The sequence below is a fragment of the Macaca nemestrina genome, chromosome 5 (assembly GCF_043159975.1).
Source record: "Macaca nemestrina isolate mMacNem1 chromosome 5, mMacNem.hap1, whole genome shotgun sequence".
Taxonomy (NCBI): Eukaryota; Metazoa; Chordata; class Mammalia; order Primates; family Cercopithecidae; genus Macaca; species Macaca nemestrina.
Window position 1 is genome coordinate 156426958 of NC_092129.1, and position 20225 is coordinate 156447182.

General features: G+C 39.6%; 2 protein-coding genes and 1 non-coding gene across 3 annotated transcripts; 1 reads left to right on the top strand and 2 right to left on the bottom strand.

The window, feature by feature from the left end:
• Positions 1-7246: 7246 nt before the first annotated feature.
• Positions 7247-14536, bottom strand: LOC105491643 (uncharacterized). Its single transcript, XR_011623917.1, has 3 exons — positions 13558-14536; positions 12838-12936; positions 7247-7941 (listed from the first exon to the last, which is right to left on the bottom strand). It is a non-coding gene; the product is annotated as an uncharacterized protein (transcript).
• Positions 14537-15392: 856 nt separating this feature from the next.
• LOC139355286 (histone H2B type 1-N) lies at positions 15393-15953 on the bottom strand. The gene has a single exon (XM_071097444.1). The coding sequence runs from the start codon at positions 15840-15842 to the stop codon at positions 15462-15464; it is 381 nt and encodes a 126-aa protein (XP_070953545.1). The 5' UTR covers positions 15843-15953; the 3' UTR covers positions 15393-15461.
• A 165-nt stretch (positions 15954-16118) lies between these two features.
• On the top strand, positions 16119-19662 carry LOC105491642 (histone H2A type 1). The gene has a single exon (XM_011758222.3). The coding sequence runs from the start codon at positions 16166-16168 to the stop codon at positions 16556-16558; it is 393 nt and encodes a 130-aa protein (XP_011756524.1). The 5' UTR covers positions 16119-16165; the 3' UTR covers positions 16559-19662.
• The last annotated feature ends 563 nt before the right edge of the window (positions 19663-20225 follow it).

Sequence of the window (20225 nt, forward strand, 5' to 3'; positions counted from 1 at the left end):
ACTTTTGGAGGCCGAGTGGGCGGATCACGAGGTCAGGAGATCAAGACCATCCTGGCTAACACAGTGAAATCCCGTCTCTACTGAAAATATAAAAAAAATTAGCCGGCGTGGAGGCTGGCGCCTATAGTCCCAGTGACTCGGTAGGCTGAGGCAGGAGAATGGCGTGAACCCAGGATCGCGCCACTGTACTCCAACCTGGGAGACAGAGCAAGACTGTGTCTCAAAAAAAAAAAAAAAAAAATGTATTTTGTTCATGGAGGTATCATATGAAAAAGAAGTGAATGCCCCCAAATCCAGTGAGATCTAGAAGTTTATATACTCTCTTCATAGGGAAGACAGGAAGGGGGATGTAGGCAATGTAGGGGAAAGGAAATTATTTTTGGAAAAGATGAATGGTCCCTCCAAAGAATAGGTGACTGCACAGTATCAACTTCCAGTCTCCTCTCCGGTGATACAAGTTAATCTTCCCTGGGTGATGAGATTGATGGGGAGGGGACTGATGACACTCTAGTTCCTTTTGGAGGGATTGTCTATAGGCAAATATGGGGAATTCAGAGAAAACCCCACCTTGCATTTGCTGTTCCCTAAGTGCCGCCAGTGACATATTTTGAGGTGGCATTTTGTGAACTTCTTCAAAACTGTCAGGCAGCTACCAAGACAAGGAAGAACTACAGAGCAATAATCTGAAAAGGAAGAAAACCCAGAGTATTTTGCAGCTGTGAAATAATAAAGGAGGAAAATCTCCACATATTATAAATGATCTTTAAGATATATATGTGAAATAGGCAAGATAGAGAAAATTGTTATGTAGCACATTATTGTTTATCTAATAGAAGGGTGTTAAGAATACAAACATATATGCCTATAATAAACAACAGAAGGATACATCATAACATTTAAAACTATTACTCTAAGGTGAGAGAGGCTATTAGGATGAAGGAGAAAGATTTCTTTGGATATAATTTGATTTGACCTTGGGACTATGTAAAAATATTTTATTTAATGGTAGAACCAAATATTAAAAAATCCAATCCCTAGACATCAACAGCAAAATGAATTAAATAGATTTGTATATCTAGATCATAACATAAGCGTGCAGGAAGGGATACTCCAAATACTTTGAAAAATAGTCATTTGAACATAAATGAACATTACTAGTGTGGTATATACCCTAAGGCAGCAGTTCTTGAACCTTCTGGTCTCATGACCCGCTTATACTCTTAAAAAGTAATGAAGTGATGCAGTTGACAATTTGAGAATGCCTTGGGAATTAGAGTTTGGATGCCAGCAATGACAGTCATTAAAATGAAATATGCTCTCCTGAAATAACATTTCAGTGAACAAAGCACCAAGGAGTTTTCCAGGGAGCTCTCTTTTGAACCTTGATCTATAGCACGTTAGGTGGTGGAGCTTTAGGATCCAAAGAATTTGTGTTTCTGTAGGTTATAACTATTGACATTTACCATATTATAGAGTAAAACAAAAAAATTGGTTAATTCATTTAAAAATAATAAAAAACCCATTTTATATTAGCATACATATTTTATGAAAAATAGCTATATTTTTAAAATAAAAAGAAGAGTGACACTGTTTTACATTTTTGCAAATCTCTCTAATGTCTTGTTTAATAAAAGACAGCTGAATTCTTGTTTCTGCATTCAATCTCTTGCAATATAAATGTCATCTGAAAATAATAATGAAAAAGAAAAATAAGTGTCAGAATTATTATGAAATAATATTAGCCCACAGACCCACTAAAAGGGTCTCAAGGGTCCCCAGATCACATTTTGAAAATCACTGCAATTGTTGCCATTATAGAAATCACTGTCCTTAGGACAAAAAAATAAAGCAAACATTTTTTAAAAATTATGTTCTTAGTAACAATATTGTTGGTGACACTGGTGGGGATGACTATGGCAGAAGCTGATACAGATGATAATTTGAGAATGCCTTGGGAATTAGCGTTTGGATTCCCAGCAATGACAGCCATTAAGATGAAATATGCTCTCCTGAAACAACATTTCAGTGAACAAAGCACCAAGGAGTTTTCCAGGGAGCTCTCTTTTGAACCTTGATCTATAGCTTGGTAGGAGGTGGAGTTTTCCCCAACGTAAATACAACAGAACCTTACAAATGGAAGGATGGGACCCTCCTGGAGAGCATGATGCTCGTCTCAGGGATGTAGGGCACAATGACCTAGGAGAAGACAAATCCTAGACCACAGTGTAAGCTTCTTATTCAGCTCATCATAGTGTTTGTTCCGATTGATTATCGTCATGGATTCCTGGCGTTTTACATGCTGAATCTATTCCAATTGACAACTGTAATTGTTCTGTTTAATTAAAATTCTCGAGTTAGCAATACTAATTCTTAGTGGGGATTATTTCAGGCTTTGTTGCCTCTCTCCTGCCCTAACTTACTGTTTATTGCTTCTCCAGACATCTGAGATTATCCTCACCTCCTGTCAGCATGATGTCCTACACTCATTAGGATTTCCTATTCCCCAAAACTTGTAATTGGATCCTCTTCAAGAACTTTGGGTTCTTGACTAGAAACTAAAAATCTCTACACTACGGTTTACGTTAGATTGTTTTCTGTGTGCACTGATGCACCTGGTTGACTTCTGGGACTTTTAGATGATTTTTTAGTGACAGATTTAAAATACTGACATTTGGCCAGGCGCGGTGGCTCAAGCCTGTAATCCCAGCACTTTGGGAGGCCGAGACGGGAGGATCACAAGGTCAGGAGATCGAGACCATCCTGGCTAACACGGTGAAACCCTGTCTCTACAAAAAATACAAAAAACTAGCCGGGCGAGGTGGCGGGCGCCTGTAGTCCCAGCTACTTGGGAGGCTGAGGCAGGAGAATGGCGTAAACCCGGGAGGCGGAGCTTGCAGTGAGCTGAGATCCGGCCACTGCACTCCAGCCTGGGCGACAGAGTGAGACTCTGTCTCAAAATAAATAAATAAATAAATAAGTAAATAAATAATAATAAAACACTGACATTTTTTGCTTTTATTTCCTCCTCTCTCACATATCAAAGAACGGTGTTTTTAAAGGATGAGTGCATGTTACTCCTTTCACTGAATGTCCTTTATCCTTCCTAAAAAGTTTTCCTTTTTAAAACTAACTCACTTTTCTTCCCGATCTAAAAGCTTCATTCTTCTCTGTCATAAAAAAAATTCCTTTACCAAGGTTAATTTACTATATTATGGGTTGTTAATTTAAATAATGTGTTTAAAGAACAATATTGTTTAAAATTTTAGAAAGCACAACAATGGACTTTTATCCACATATTATTAAAGTCACAGTAGTGACTTTAACATTCTACATTGAGCATTTAGGACAATTAATATACTCCACAGCTAATAAATGTATGTAGTTACTGTGTGTGTGTGTTTTTTTTTTTTTGTACTTTAGAGTTCTAAATGATGCCTCCCAGTTTTTATTATGTGTATAGCAGTGTTTGAAAAGAAAATGAAATGGAATTTTAATTTTCTAACACTCTTACTCCAAGAGAACAACAAAATTACAAAGGTATCATTGATGTCCAGTTTATTATTATTCCATTAACTCCATTAAATATAATATGAATAATATATTGAGTGTATGTATGTATAAAGTGTCATTTGGCTCATGGAATATGTAGCTAAAGCATCAAAAGATTGGACCTATCTATATTCTCCATCTCACTGCTGAGATGAGCTTCATAAGCACACAATAATGTGGCCAAATATAAGTATCTTAATAAACACAGAATTTCTTGATATTCTATAGTTTATTTTCAAGACGTCAATTTAAAATGTTGGAAAAAATAATTAAATTATGATCAAGCTACAATGCATTAAAATTAATATCTAGAATTAAAGTCCAGTGTCAATGTTGTCTCCAAAATTTTAGTGCAATTATTTATATAGTTCAATATTCTTGAAACACCATTTCACAAGAACCAACTAGTAAATGATAGTAGTATACTTGGGTTATAATGTATTTTAGGCGCAACTCCATATATATTCACATCACATGTACAAACTTCTAATATTAATTAAGGTAACTGAGATGTAAATTTACAGGGTTTTTTTTTTCTTTGAAAAGTGCAGACACTTTAGAAGTTATCATTACAGGACCTCCTAGTTCTATGTAAAACTTGAATTTTTGCATTAATAGGTGATGCCTATACTCTCAGTTTTATATTCTGTATTAATTCTACTATTAAAGCAAGCATGATATAAAACATAGCCTTAAGAAATTAAAACACACACAAAAAAATCCCTTAATTTATTAATGGATACTTTTCTTCATTCTAAGCAGCTGAAGAAATCCTCTGGCAAATAGTTTGTATCGATGTTTTAGTATAATATATTAAACTAAAATTATTATTTTTAAAGTAGTGTCTAACATAATATGGCTTCCAGAAAGATATAGGCCATACCTATTTAGCTTTGAATGCTAGGCTTTAAGCAAAAATTCAAAATTTCTCTCTTTTCCATATCTCAAGATCACAGCCTAAGAGACTTTTAATGGGCAACCACTAGCTTATATCTTGGGAATACTGCAAATTAAACAAATTAGGTCACCTATATGTATCTTCATATGCAATTTGAACAAAAGGGAAATACAGCAGTAAGTGGTTAATTGGCCGAATGGTGTATGTTTTTGTTCTTCAGTAACAAGATGTTTTCCAGAAGTTTAGTAGCTAAATAGATAAGAAATACATAAACAACCTTATATTTTTTTTTTTTTTTTTAAGACGGAGTTTCGCTCGTGTTGCCCAGGCTGGAGTGTGATGGCGTGATCTCGGCTCACTGCAACCTCCGCCTCCCGGGTTCAAGTGATTCTCCTGCCTCAGCCTCCTGAGTAGCTGGGATTACAGGTATGTGCCACCAAGTCCAGCTAATTCTGTATTTTTAGTAGAGATGGAGTTTCTCCATGTCAGTCAGGCTGGTCTCAAACTCCCGACCTCAGGTGATCCGCCCGCCTTGGCCCTCCAAAGTGCTGTGATTACAGGTGTGAGCCACCGTGCCCAGCCTATATTGCCTTTTAATTCTTGTTTTTACAATGATGGCAATCCATAATGTTATTTAATTGTTGTTTAATCCTTTCATAAGAATGTTATTCTAGTTTTTTTGGTAATTAAAAAGACAGCTCTGGAAACTTCCATAGACTTACCTATTGTTATTGTTTTGATTTCATATCACTTTTAAAGATTGTGTACTTTGTTTTGTTTTGTGTTTTGTTTTAAGTAACATGGTCCCGTTAGTCGCCCAGGTTGGAATGCAGTGGGGCCATCCTAGCTCACTGCAGTCTTGAACTTCTGGGCTCAAGCTATCTTCCTACTCCAGCCTCCCAAGTAGCTGGGACTATACACAGGAGAGGCACCTCTCCTAGCTTCACTTCCAAAGGTTTTAAAATCTAATCTTTCTCTGGTTTTAGCTTGCTTAATACAAAATTCAGTTATGTTCTATAGGAAAAATTTCCTCTACTTTGGGATCTTGGCAGTGATCCTCCTAGCAATGGTGATGGGCAAAACAAAAGGCTTTTGATTTTGTTGAAATGTGTTTGATAGGCTACATTAAAGCCACAGCACAAAGAAACCTCATAGAGCAAAGGAATAAAGAAATTTTGATGAAACTCTGAATCCTGGAAGGAAACTCAAAGATCATCTTACTAAACCCTACCTTTATTTACATTTGAAGGAATGGAAACCAAGAAGTATTTGTGAAAAGCATGCTGTCACACCAGAACCCAGATCTCTGGGATTCCTGTCCAATGTGTGTGTGTGTGTGTGTGTGTGTGTGTGTGAGAGAGAGAGAGAGAGAGAGAGAGAGAGAGAGAGAGAGACAGAGAGTGTAGGAGAAAATGCAGGAGCAGGGGAAGGAGAAAAGGAGTGAGAAAGCACAATTCTCTCACTCAGCACATATGTATTGAGTGCCTACTATAGGTCAGGGATACACCAATAAATGATATGGATTGTAACACATATTTACTTTTGTAAATGAGCAATTCTATTATAAAATATAAATATGCTTTTAGTTAGTAAATCGTAGGCAAAAACGCTTAAGATGTTTTAAGTAGACATAACTAGTTAGTAAATAGAGAATATGTTGTTAAATATAGATATAAGGGATGGAAGGGTCAAAAGATACCTAATGTTCATGAGGCACAAAATATACAAAAGGAGCCACACATTCAGAATTCACAGATATATGAGACATTGAAGCACTGACTCATTATTCATGAGGCCTTGAGTCAGCCACACATTGGAGACACCATAAGTTCTCTACTTCAGAAACAAAAATAACATCCATGGCTGTTCAACCAACTAATTGGTTGGGACCAGGCATATATATCTCTGTGTCTGTCCTATAGGTTGATTCAACGATGTAAGAGATGATTCAACAATGTAAGAGAGCTCAGATATATGGAAATTGCTCACACTTGATTCAGATAGTGCGGTTCTTCCAATTCACTTACACACTAAACTGTTAACTTGCTCTTCTTTTTCCCCTTGCTGTTTGCTATGTTTTTTAATGAAGCTGTGATTTGAGCATTTTACTGCATAGTCTGCAAACCTATTTGTGCTGTGTCCTCTGGGAGAGCTTGCATGGGACTGTACTTGGAGCCTACCAGGGCATCAAGGTAATTTCTCACATGGTACCAATAAGGACCCTCTATCATAACAAAAATGTAGAAAAGTCACCTTTAGATGGCAACTTGCCAGAAGTAAGGGGAAAATGATGGAGGTGTGTTCTAGTCAGAGGTAAAATAAAGTACAGGGGCTCACAGGGACACAATGCTCAGCAGTTTGAGGAACATCAAGGGGGCCAGGGTGGCTAGAGCAGAGGAAACAAGTGAGACAGCCCTAGGAGACGAGGCCAAATACATCACTGGGGCCAGAGTATGCAAAACCTCATAAGGCAAGGTAAGGGCTTTGGAAGTTTCTGAGTCAAGGAGCAGGTGATCTGACCGAAAATTTTAGAAGGGTGTTAGGATGCTGAGGGGAGCACAGACTGGAGAGGCACAGAGATAGGAGCAGGTACTACAGGTAGAAGCTATGCAATAACCAGGAGACAGGAGGTGGGTGCAGAGTAGGTCAGCACTGGCAATGGAAAGTAAAGGGCTCCCAGTATGGATTATTTATCCCTAGATTACTGCCAAAGAGGTCTTCTTTCCTAGTCTTATTACTCTGTTCAATTCTGACCAATTAAAATCTCCAAATGTCACTTCTTTTTCTTCTTAAAAGCACTTTTCTTTTTTTTTTTTTTTTTTTTTTTTGTGATGAGTCTTGCTCTGTTGCCCAGGCTGGAGTGCAGTGGCGCAATCTCAGCTCACCGCAAGTTCCGCCACCCAGTTTCACGCCGTTCTCCTGCCTTAGCATCCTGAGTAGCTGGGACTACAGGCCCGCCTCCACGCCGGGCTAATTTTTTTTGTATTTTCAGTAGAGACGGAGTTTCACTGTGTTAGCCAGGATGGTCTTGATCTGCTGACCTTGTGATCCGCCCGCCTCGACCTCCCAAAGTGCTGGGATTACAGGCGTGAGCCACCGTGCCCGGCAAAAACACTGTTCAAAACAGTGCTTTCCTTTCCACACAAACAAATCTAAACTAATCAGCCTGGGCATTGTGTTTCTTGAGCCCTGGATGATGGTGCCTGTTTTGTTGAAGAATTTGCCCATTCTGTCTCATCTCTCTGACTTAGGACACACCACACTAAATCCTGATATATCAATTATATATATCATTAAGGCTTCTTTAGTTGTCGTCTATTTTGATGTATGTCCTTTAGGACGATGACCACGTTCTTTTGTACTGACTGTTTCTCCAAGGGCACATTCAATGATAATCAATGGGGAGGATTTCCGAGTTAATGACCCTTTGCCATCACAGGTTGTCCACCTCTTCTCAGCATTAAGACCCTCTGCTTATGCACATGCCCACAGCTCTAGAGGGGAAGAAAAGAAGTTTAGAAATACCCAACCAGGCACATGGACAAATTGACCTACATAGGCCTCCCTCCATGCCTCCTCTTCCCCTAAACCCACATTTATTTTCATTCCTTTCCTTCTAGTCTGGCACAACATGTCAGTAAAAAGGACACAAGACCAGAAAGCAAATTCTGAGATTTGGAGAATCTGTCTCAGAATAAGCAGTTGCAATATGCCTTATCTTTCCCAGAACATGTTCTTGCTCCACGTCTAGCAATAAAGTTCCAAGAAGGGGAATTCATCAACATCTCTCTGACTGATTTAACACAGTGAAGACATATCTGTTTAAGAAGTATTGCTGGTGGCCAGATGAGAGAAGCTATTGAGACATCTGCAGTGAGGCACCTGTTGCAAAGCCCTACCTAGAAGGGGGCTGTAGGGAACTCATTCCTTCTTTGGGATCAGTATGGTTCTGTATTATATTTTTCAAACAGTTGAGTTTCCATGTGTTCTTAAGGTCTAGGATGTATACAGGAGCTCTGGTATCACAGTGGACCCCACAGAAGTGGCCAACTACTTACATTTTAATTAGCTTTCTCTGCTTTTTTGTTTATCAGGCTAAGGCTGAATGTGAATCTGATGGCTGCTGCCTTAGTTCAAAGCCAGTGGAGTGCTATACCTACAGAAGCAGAATTTTAATAAACTGGCCTGAGCAATAGCAAATGGGGAGGACTTCCGAGTTGATGACCCTTTGCCATCACAGGCTGTCTACCTCTTCTCAGTAATAAGACCCTCTGCTTATTCACATGTCCACAGGTAACCTCTAGAGGGAAGAAAAGAAGTTTAGAGATACCCAACCAGGCGCATGGACAAATTGGCCTACCTAGGGCAGATGCCTCAAGTATTTTTCTTCTGCAACTGACTATCAGCACTGCAGACTATTTCTGGGGGACATTCTGGCATTATTAGAAGCCCTCCAGCCACTCTCAGCTTTGACATGTCCTCTATGTAGTTTCTGCAATGAAAGTAATTAATGTAATTGTTCTCATAGAACAGTGATGGTTCTTAGGGAGCATTCTGGAAATTAAATAAGTTGGGTTTTTGTTGTTGTTGTTGTTGTTGTTTTGATGTCCTGGTGATTGGGAGAGGGCACAGTACTGACATTTAGGGAAGGACCAGGGATGCTAGATGTCCTGTGAAGAAGTCTCAACTCATGCATGACTTCCAGGTATCTCAAAATCAATCTGAAGGTGAAAAACCTGATTATTTGAGGCTAAAACAGAATTCCTTTTACACATAAGCATGCAATGCTTGTGTGTGTGCATAATTTAATGTGCACTGAATTTTCCAAGAATGCAATCACTTTACAAATTAAGAGAAGACTGTATTTTGTTGTATTCAAATGTCACTCAGCATTATTGGTCTTTTCAAAAAGAAAAAATCACATTGCTGAGAGTAATGTCCCTTGTGGTATTTGAGTTACCTAAGTCAGTTGGTTTGGTCCTTGTTGCATTCGGGATAGTTCCATACAGAGCTAAAACATCCAACTACTTCATTTTATTTTCTAGTATAGGGCCCAAGCATTTATAGGTTGAAAGTATCTTTATTATTAAAGATACTTTATTATCTTTATTATTAAAATACCATCCTTTATTTAGCTTTTATATCATATTAAGGTGCTTTAGCAATTTTTGAAAAATTAAGTTAAATAGTATTACCTAAGAATTTAATTTTAGGCTGTAAAAAGGATCATAAAAGTATTAGATATAAAAAGGGAGCCTAGGCCTGACAGGTGTGAGAACCACTGCTTTTAATAAATTCTCATTTGTAAGCCCTGTTTAATGAGCTACACAAGCACCAACCTCACAGAAGGTCAATAAATACAGGTCACAACCCTCACTGCTACTTCAAATGGTTACACCAGGACCTGACTATATGATTTCAAGCCTGAGTTGCTGCCCTTGTGCCTTGGGATTTTAAGGCTCTTCCCAAATTAATACACTTAGAATCCCAGTGTTTTCTTACAGCGTTTCTTAATTTCTCCATCAAAAATAATTCCTTTTCTCTAGTATAACTAAAGAACTATGGCTGAGGCACTTTTATTTTTCCTTATATAGGTGGGAATTCTTACTGTCAGGGGATGAAGTTATTTGTTCTCACAGTCTATCCCCATTGTTCTTTGCATTCTCTGACCCTCAATAAAACCTTGTTAAGTTTCATCACTCACATTTACCAACCCCCTAGAGATACTTGTGTGCGTGTTCAACTCTGGAAATTAATAGAAAAATTTTTTTTTTCTTCTGAGATGGAATCGTGCTCTGTCACCCAGGCTGGAGTGCAGTGGCACAATCTTGGCTCACTGTAACATCTGCCTTCTGGGTTCAAGCGATTCTCCTGCCTCAGCCTCCTGAGTACCTGGGATTACAGGTGCACACCACCATGCCTGGCTAATTTTTGTATTTTTCGTAGAGATGGGGTTTCACCATGTTGGCCAGGCTGGTCTTGAACTCCTGACCTCAGGCGATCCACCCACCTCAGCCTCCCACAGTGCTGGAATCACAGGCATGAGCCACCGCACCTGGACAGACATTTTTATCATTATTCAAGTGTGGAAAAATTTTCTCCTGTTTTTTAGTACCACGCATCTGCTTTACCTCATGCAGTCTCCTAACCTTTATGATTTGGTGACAGTATCAGAAAAGGAGAGGCTCTGAAATACAAGTTAAAAGGAATTGGGAAATGAATAAATTGACCATCTGCAGAAGTAACAGATATTTGAGATGGTTTGGAAATGGATGGATGATGAAATTCACACAATGTTTTTTCACATCAAGTAACAGGAAATGGACCTCAGATAAGTTGTGATCACATTAATTTAACATGCCCTTTATCAGGCAATGTTTGCTGTAATGAAATAAACAAACAAAAAAACAAAAACAAAATAAAACAAAACAAAATAAAAAAGGAGCATGTCCAATACTATGTCATAACTGAAGAATGGCAGACTGCATGAAATTTAGAAATGAGTGAAAAAGAATTAGGCTTTGTTAGTATGTTTCTTGCAATCTCCATGGAAGGGAGTGCTCTGTTTCCAATGAGGAAAATATAAATTTTTCTAATCTGGCCAAAGACCATTTATTCAGGTAAATAGTTGTTTTTTCAAGACATAGCTGTAAAAAAAGAAAAAAAAAGTCCTTTAGGACCAGATTCTCTCATATAATTCTATGTTCCAATCTGTTCCTTTTTGCCCTATAAATTGTTTTCAGGAAAAAAAAAAAAAAATTATATATATATATATGTGTGTGTGTGTGTATATATATATACACACACACACACACACAAAAAGTTATTTGGGGCAAAACATGAATCATGTGCTTTCTTGCAGCTACCATATAAAAGTTCCAGTGTAAAGCACTAACGTGACATGCTGGTTTGGATTAGCTCTAATCAATTCCCCAAGGCTGAATAGTAATGTCGTAAATTAATCAAGATTGTTTCAGCAACAGAGGGTACCATGCTTGGCTACGAGGTGCAAATAACTTAAAAGATCTATCTTTGAGTCCTTATTTCTCTTTCTCTCTCTGTTTTAGAAATTTTAACCTTCTTAATAACTGAGAGTAATGGGCCTGATATGTAAACTTTGTAAAGAAGTGTTCAATTTTTTTCTTAATGCTTCTCTCCATTCTCCACGTAGATTTTAGCCACCCCACACACAATATTCTTCTAGACATCTTCTTCCCTGCTGACAATTCCAAGTTATTTAAGTAGTCCCTGATGGCCCAAACTTACATATAGACATACAGATGCAGAAATATAGACATCTATCTATATTCTCTGTATGTTTAATAAGGAGTTACTTCACTATTCTTTATTCTGGTCTGGAGAATGTGTTTAGGTAACTTAATCCTTCTACATCCCCTTCTCACTTTCTCTTCTGGATTTTAACTACAGATTTCTCCATTCCATAAAACAAACCAACAGCAGAATTTCCTGCTGATTATCTGTATTAATGGAGAGGCTCAACGGCACCTGTGCTATGAAAAGTTGTGATGAAAAAACTCAAATGTATGATGAATTTACTGTCCTCAAGTATTTTGGTGTGAAATGGTGGGAGGAGAGAAGATACATAAATGAAAAGAGTATAATCTCTGTTCTAACAGAGAGAGGAGTATACACACATACACATACATAACATATATACAAAATACACATATACATACACACACACAGCCTCCAGAGAGATGTTATAAAGATTTTGCGGGAAGTTAAGTAGAGATTTATAAGAGTTTAGAGGAGCTGAAAGAAGACAGAGCTCAGCTAGGTTCTAATAGAGAGGGCTTCAGAGAGTGAGACTTGTGTGAACTTTGGAGGATAAGTTAGGATTTAGATAGATGGAGAAGCAGAGAGAAAGAACATTTAATTAAATGGATTTCATGAAGTCTGAATTGTTTTTTTTTTTTTTTTTTTTTTTTTTTTTGAGACGGAGTCTCGCTCTGTCGCCCAGGCTGGAGTGCAGTGGCGCGATCTCGGCTCACTGCAAGCTCCGCCTCCCGGGTTCTACGCCATTCTCCTGCCTCAGCCTCCCAAGTAGCTGGGACTACAGGCGCCCACAACCGCGCCCGGCTAATTTTTTGTATTTTTAGTAGAGACGGTGTTTCACCGTGGTCTCGATCTCCTGACCTTGTGATCCGCCCGCCTCGGCCTCCCAAAGTGCTGGGATTACAGGCGTGAGCCACCGCGCCCGGCCATGAAGTCTGAATTGTATCAATTCTGTGCCAAATGCAGATTCAACACATCAAATAATGTGAAGAAATCAACTATAATGAAGCACCATCAAGGTCCTCCAAGCACTTCCTAGGAATCAGGATTTTTGGTCTAGGGTCTTTAGTCTACAGATTGAGAAGCAAGGGTACCTGGAGATTGGTTGCTGACTCTTAATTTTAGCCAAAATCTTGAGCTTTCGGAATCCATCCACCTTCTTAATGTCCTCCGTGAGTCTTCTTTTTCTCCTCCTTAAGAGAGGAGGAGCAATGAACAATATTTAGAAAATGAATAATATTTATGGAAACACTATTAGGTTTGAGTTTCTCATCTATAAATTTTTCTTTATGACAAACTATGTGATGCTTGTAACTTGTTTTTACACTGGGAGTTTTTTCCTATTATATTTTCCAGTATAGTATTAGATACATAAATTTAATATATGTAACATATATTTAAAATGTAAATCAGGCTGGGCATAGTAGCTCATGCCTGTAATCCCAGCACTTTGGGAGGCCGAGGCGGGTGGATCATGAGGTCAGGAGTTCGAGACCAGCCTGGCCATCATGGTGAAACCCCAACTCTACTAAAGATACAAAAAATCAGCTGGGTGTGGTGGCCGGCTCCTGTAAACCCAGCTACTAGGGAGGCTGAGGCAGGAGAATCGCTTAAACCCGGGAGGTGAGGGTTGTAGAGAGCCGAGATTCTGCCATTGCACTCCAGCCTGGGTGACATGGTAAGACACTATCTAAAAAATATATATATACACACACACACACACATATATATATAAAGTTTAAATCAAATTATATCAAAACCCATGATAAAACATCTAACCCAAAACTGGAATATTGGCAATAACTTGTATTTACCTCTGTGTGTTTCCCCATCCCATGTCTTGCCTTTATCACTAAGATAGCCACTGCCAGGTATTTTTAAAAGTCTCTCTTAAAAGTTTTCATTATCACACACTTATGTATACTTATTCTGTATAAGTGCTTCTATATATACTTCAACAATGTATAATTTGGTTTTATTTTCATTTTACTGTTGTTTTTTTTTTTTTTTTTAAGAGATAGGGTCTCACCATGTTGTCCAGGCTGGTCTCAAACTCCTGAGCTTAAGCAATCCTCCCACCTCAGCATTCCCAAAGTGCTAGGATTACAGGCATGAGGACCTGCCCAGCCATGGTTTTACTTTTGAGTTTTAAAAAATGTTATTATATATGAACCTTCTGAGACTTATGTTTCTAAAATTCAACCAGGTACTACTGTGTGTACCTCAATAAATGCATTATTTTGACCATGAACATGTAATTGTCTCTAGTATTTTTATCTATTAAAAATAGCATATTTTCCATTCTCATATGTCTCCTCTTGCATGTGTGCAAAATATTCTCTCATGTAAACATCTAGGAGTCAAACAGTTGGGTCACTGGAGTGCACTTACTGGATAAAAAATACTATCAAAAATCTTCAGCAAATACAATTCGATGTGGAAGAGTTCCCACACTGATTCTTGGCAAAGACCAAAATACTTTTAAATATGCCACTCCTAAGTGTTTAAAATGAAGACACTTACTCTGATTTCCTCAGTTGGGGGTGGGGGAAAACAATGGAGAACAGCCCTTCTCCTCCTCTATTTTTTTTTCTTTTAAAATTTATTCCAATTAATAGAGATACAGTAAATGCAAGTGACACAGATAAGAAAACATGGAGCAGATCCTAACAGAAAAGGTAGGGAATAGAAACTATGTTCATAAACAGGATCCACACAAGAGAAATATGGGAATGAATAAAACGGCAAGAGTCCTCCAAAAAACCCGCACTGCCAAGAATTTTCCCAATTAGAACACTCACCAGAGAAAACGGTGGTCAAGTTTCAAACTGCCCGCGCAGCGTCGGGATTGGCCATCGACATCAACTCGGCCCGATTGACGTGTACTATGCTGTAAACTGGGTTCAAACTTTTTTCTGCTGCCTTTCTATCTCAATATTTAGCAAACTCAAACTGGGAACAAGGGAGGAGAAACAGCACCACTCTCAAAACAAACAAGTTTAAGTCGATTTGTACGTTTCTGTGTGTGCCAACTGCTTCATTACTAAAGTACACATGAAGTTTAGGGACAGAGCGCCGGAAACACTATGGATATTTTACCAGTTGACACTTAAATATTGTATTTTATTTGTAGTCAACAGAAATTGAATTTTCCCTTTACTAGGTTTGTCTGATGATAAACCTGATCCTTCTTCAGATAAAAAATTGTCTCAAGCGTTGCTGCAACATGCAGTACACTGCAGTGCTAATCAATTTTTTCTTTCTTTTTTGAGACAGAGTTTCGCTCTTATTGCCCAGGCTGGAGTGCAATGGCCCGATCTCGGCTCACTGCAACCTCAGTCTCCCGGGTTCAAGCGATTCTCCTGCCTCAGCTTCCCGAGTAGCTGAGATTACAGGCGTCCGCCACCACGCCCAGCTAATTTTTTTGTATTTTTAGTAGAGACGGGGTTTCACCATGTTGGCCAGGCTCGTCTTGAACTCCTAACCTCACGTGATCCACCCGCCTCGGCTCCCCAGAGTGCTGGGATTAGAGGCTTGAGCCAAAATTAGTTTCTAACAAGGATAAAGTAAGGAATCTTGTAAATCTTCTTTGTAACGAGTAACAAATATCTGCTGTAAGAAAAGTGAGTGCCAGCTCTCTTTGGGAAGACTGAGTGGCTCTGAAAAGAGCCTTTGGGGTGTGGGCCGAGACTGACCGAACGTTCCGCGGTGGGCGGGCTCACTTGGAGCTGGTGTATTTGGTGACGGCCTTGGTGCCCTCCGATACCGCGTGCTTGGCCAGCTCCCCGGGGAGCAGCAGGCGCACGGCCGTCTGGATCTCCCTGGAGGTGATGGTCGAGCGCTTGTTGTAATGCGCCAGGCGGGAAGCCTCACCCGCGATGCGCTCGAAGATGTCATTGACGAAGGAATTCATGATTCCCATGGCCTTGGACGAGATGCCGGTGTCGGGGTGGACCTGCTTCAGAACCTTGTACACGTACACGGAGTAGCTCTCCTTGCGGCTGCGCTTGCGCTTCTTGCCGTCCTTCTTCTGGGCTTTTGTCACCGCCTTCTTGGAGCCTTTCTTTGGGGCGGGAGCAGACTTTGAGGGTTCAGGCATGGCTGGTAGTAACTGCCGGAAAATTAGAGAAAAAAAGGGAAGGAAGTCGGTAGCACTGTCTAACTACCGCTTATTCCCTGCTTCTTAACGCAAATGGAGCGGACAATGAAGGCGTGCGTTTAACTAGTGGTGAGTCCTGGAAACGTATATTAACTTTGTCCAATCAAAATAAGTGTTTTTCAAAACCGCAATCCCATTGGTTAAAGCGAAACTGTAATGTTAGCCAATAGCATAGCTTAGTTTTCGTGCCTGTATTGACTATAAGTAGCCGAGCCTTAGTGTTGCATCAGTCTCAGGCACGCTGCTGATTGAGTATATTTGTCATGTCGGGACGTGGCAAGCAGGGCGGCAAAGCTCGCGCCAAAGCTAAGACCCGCTCTTCTAGGGCGGGTCTTCAGTTCCCCGTGGGCCGAGTGCACCGACTGCTCCGCAAGGGCAACTATGCCGAGCGGGTAGGTGCCGGCGCGCCTGTGTACCTGGCGGCGGTGCTGGAGTACCTGACCGCCGAGATCCTGGAGCTGGCTGGCAACGCGGCCCGAGACAACAAGAAGACCCGCATCATCCCGCGCCACCTGCAGCTGGCCATCCGCAACGACGAGGAGCTCAACAAGCTGCTTGGTAAAGTGACCATCGCCCAGGGTGGTGTTCTGCCCAACATCCAGGCCGTGCTGCTGCCTAAGAAAACTGAGAGCCACCACAAGGCCAAGGGCAAGTAGTGGGTCTGGAGTAGTGCATTACTCATACCTCGGTCCAAACCAAAAAGGTTCTTTTCAGAGCCACCTACTTTTTCACCAAGTAGAGCTGTGTTCCACAGTTTTATCCGATGTCGAGTCATCTTGCAATGGCACTGAAATGCTGTATAGAGATGAAGCAAAACCAAAGGGCTTTTACACCACATTGTTTTGAGATAGAAAGTAGACATTGAAATATTCGCTGCACATCAAGAAATTTAGGCGCGGCAGCTCGCGCCCGCAATACAGCTGAAAACAATAGGAAAAGTGGGGCAAGAGAATAACAAAGGGAGCTGGAAGTTGGTTAGAGGGCTGAATAAGTAAAAGCAAAGGGCAGAACTAAGGTGGACGGGCGGGTGAACAAGAAGCGAGATAACAAGCAGTGAACATTTTGCAGCCGAAACAAAGGTGAGATAATGTGAGCAAGGACCTCGTGGCCGGCAAGATCTGGAACAAACCAGTAAAAGGCAGCTCTTCAGAGATGGGCATGCGTATTAGGGAGGAAAAAGTATCCTTAACAAAAGCCCATATGATAATCAGCTACTTAAGGTTCATGCATATGGGCTGCATATCTTGCATGTATTTAAGATTATGAGATAGAGGTGATGCACAAGCCACAGAGGCCAAAGTAACTAAGCAACAAACCTATCAATAAAAGGGCAGATACTGGCTATAGATTAGGCGGCACTGGGAAGAGAAAAACACACGCACACACATAAAAAGACTTAAACTGCAACAAGCTGATGCTGATCTCATCTCGCAGAGGTCAATGCGCTCTCCCCCGCCGAGAGTGTAATACTCTGCTTAATAAACTTTTGCTGCTTTGCTTTGCTATCTGTGTGTGTGTCGACTAGTTTGCTCCTGGCACCAAGAGCCTGGAACTGCTTGGCACCATCCGGTAACACAACCACTTTGGGAAGCCGAGGCGGAAGGACGGCTAGAGCCTTGGTGTCCGAAGTCAGCCTGATCTTTACAAAAGTAGAATAACTGACTGTGCCTGGTGTCTCATAGCCTGTAGTCCTAGCTACTCGGGAGGCTGAGACCAGAAGGATCACTTGAGCCCAGGAGTTCGAGGCTGCAATGAGCTATGATTGCACCACTGCAGTCCAGCTTGTGTGACAGAGCAAGAGTGTTTCAAATGAACCTAGTGTCAGATACTTACTTTCTGTATTACAGAGGACTGAAAGCTAGCTAAATAATAGTTTTCAGTGTACCTGGGTTCCAGAGAGAAAATTGGTAAACTAACCTTTGCTCCTTGCTTGGGCTTTTAGTTTATACTTCATAAGACCATGGAAGCAGAATTTGGGTATCTGACCCTTCTGCAGAATTTAGGACCCCACGTGCGTTTGGCCTACCTATTCCAGTTCAATTGAATCTTTCCCAGCACCTATGGTGTGCCAGGCACCCTCCTAAATGGGAATACAATATTAATCCAGATACATAACGTCTATATCCAAAAGGAGCTTCAAGTTGACTTGGGCAAAGAATACATGTCATAAAGGACTTTATGTAAATGATGGGAAAGGGTTGGGGTTAGGGTGTGAGATTACGTTAGAACGTGTTACTTAAAAACAGTATGAATGATGGACATTGTAAGTCAGGTTTTTTATTATATCATAGTCATATAGCCCTGTTCCTGTCAGTTTTTCCTGCTTCCTTTCTCTCATCAAGATCACTCCCTTCCTCCTCAGATCACCAAGTCCTCCTAGCTAGAGAGGGCCTTCTATTCCTCTCCACCTAAACTTATATAAGCTACTGTGTTCCTCATAAAGACATGTTAATGAAAACGAATTTCTACAGGATCTCTAGTCCATTGAAATACATTAATTTTTGAGTCTCTGCACACATTTTTATTTCCTAGATTTGTCTTAATTGCAATCGCATACAACTAATATTTCTCGGAATAAAACAGCAAACACAACTGTCATAAATATTACTTTTTTAAAAAAAGTTACGATTATTTGATGTTGAGGACTCCATCCTGATTTCAATGAATTAATTCATTCGTTCCGTTTTAAAATGTCATCTGCGTTATTTGTGTGTATAAATTTTCAATAATTGTTTCTGTTACAACCATCAATATAAAGTAAATGATATGGCTCCATAGAAGGCCTATAAGATTTTTGAAATTAAAATAAGTTTTTAAATAAAATATGCTGTCATGATCATTGAAGTTGATGATAAAATTATTCCATTGTTTCTATTTCTCCCAAGAACCACTATCTAATCATGAAAGCTAGCTAAGTAATAATTTTCAGAGTTCCTGAGTTCCAGAAGTAAAATTCTTTAAGCTAAACAGTTTGTAAAGTAACTTTTGCTTTATAATTATTACAATTTTTGGTGTTATTTATGCAAACTCAATGTACTCATAATCAAAACACTGACAAATGCAAACTTATGTATTAAGTAAAATAAAATATACAAGTGTGATATATCATTATTTATAATTCTACATACACATGTAAAGAAAAATGGAGGAGCTGTTAAATGTGTAGTTTCAAAGTAAGTAAACTAGAGGAGGCAACCTTAAGATCAGAGGGATCCAAGGGGCAAAGAGCAATTAGGAAGATTTATAGTGCCTTATCACTTTATGGTATCATATCATCTGTGAAATATTGAATTAAATTAATGTCCTTACTGATTTGGTGCCCTCTGAAGGTTCGTTGAAAAATCGGACATGAGGCAGATTAATAGAAAAAAAAGCAGACAAATTTACAATGTGCATGGGGAGAATCAGAGTGATTGCCCACCCCAGAATGTGGTTCAGAAGTTTATACACCATCCTAGAAAAACAGTTTGAGGGAGGGAGAAGAGGAATTCATTTGAGAGGATTACTAGGAAGAATGAATGGATCAGGGAAAAGAAATTAAATTTCTACCTTATCTTGTGAAATGAGCTCTTCAGGTGTGATTACATTCATCTTACAGGGATTCATTTTTGGTGAGTCTGGATAATAGGCAGATAAAGGTTGGGGAGGGGGAGAAGGTCTAAGAGACTTTGAGGCTTCTGCAGTTCAGCTAGTCACCATGCCATAGTTTGGGGTATTGGTTTCTGAGCCCCGACATTGACAATAAGCGCTAAAAATAAATATTTGTTATTTAAATTAACTACTTAATGTGTTATACATAATTAGATTAATTTATGATGTATTAACGTATTTAAAGTATAATATAAACAAAATATTTGTAAATTAGTTAAAAAGAAAAAATTATATTAAATAGAGGTTGGCTTTCTGCTTGATATTTTATGTACATTATCTCCATTTTTTTTTTATTAATTTTTTTTTTTTTTAGATGAAGGTCTTGTGATGTTGCCCAGGCTAATCTGTGACTCCTGAGCTTGCACAATCATCCCACTCCTGGACTCATGCAATCCTCCCACATCAGCCTCCAGAGTAGCTGGGACTACAGGCAGGTCACTGAGCCTGGCCTCTATTAATTCTTATAGTAGCTCAAAGAGGTAAATACTGTAGGGGCTAAGGGAAGTTTCACAGATAACCAACTGACAAAAGGCAGGATAATGGGAGAAATTTAATAATGTGCACGAGGGAGAATTACAAAGTGATTACCCCAGTCCCCAAAGGGGTACAGGTTATGTAACTTTTTTCATAGGGGAAGGAGGAGATGGGAAAAGTAGACAATTCCTTTGAGGG

Bases quoted from the DNA above. Each gene is read 5' to 3' on its own strand.
- LOC105491642 (XM_011758222.3), top strand. From the start codon at position 16,166: ATGTCGGGACGTGGCAAGCAGGGCGGCAAAGCTCGCGCCAAAGCTAAG.
- LOC139355286 (XM_071097444.1), bottom strand. From the start codon at position 15,842: ATGCCTGAACCCTCAAAGTCTGCTCCCGCCCCAAAGAAAGGCTCCAAG.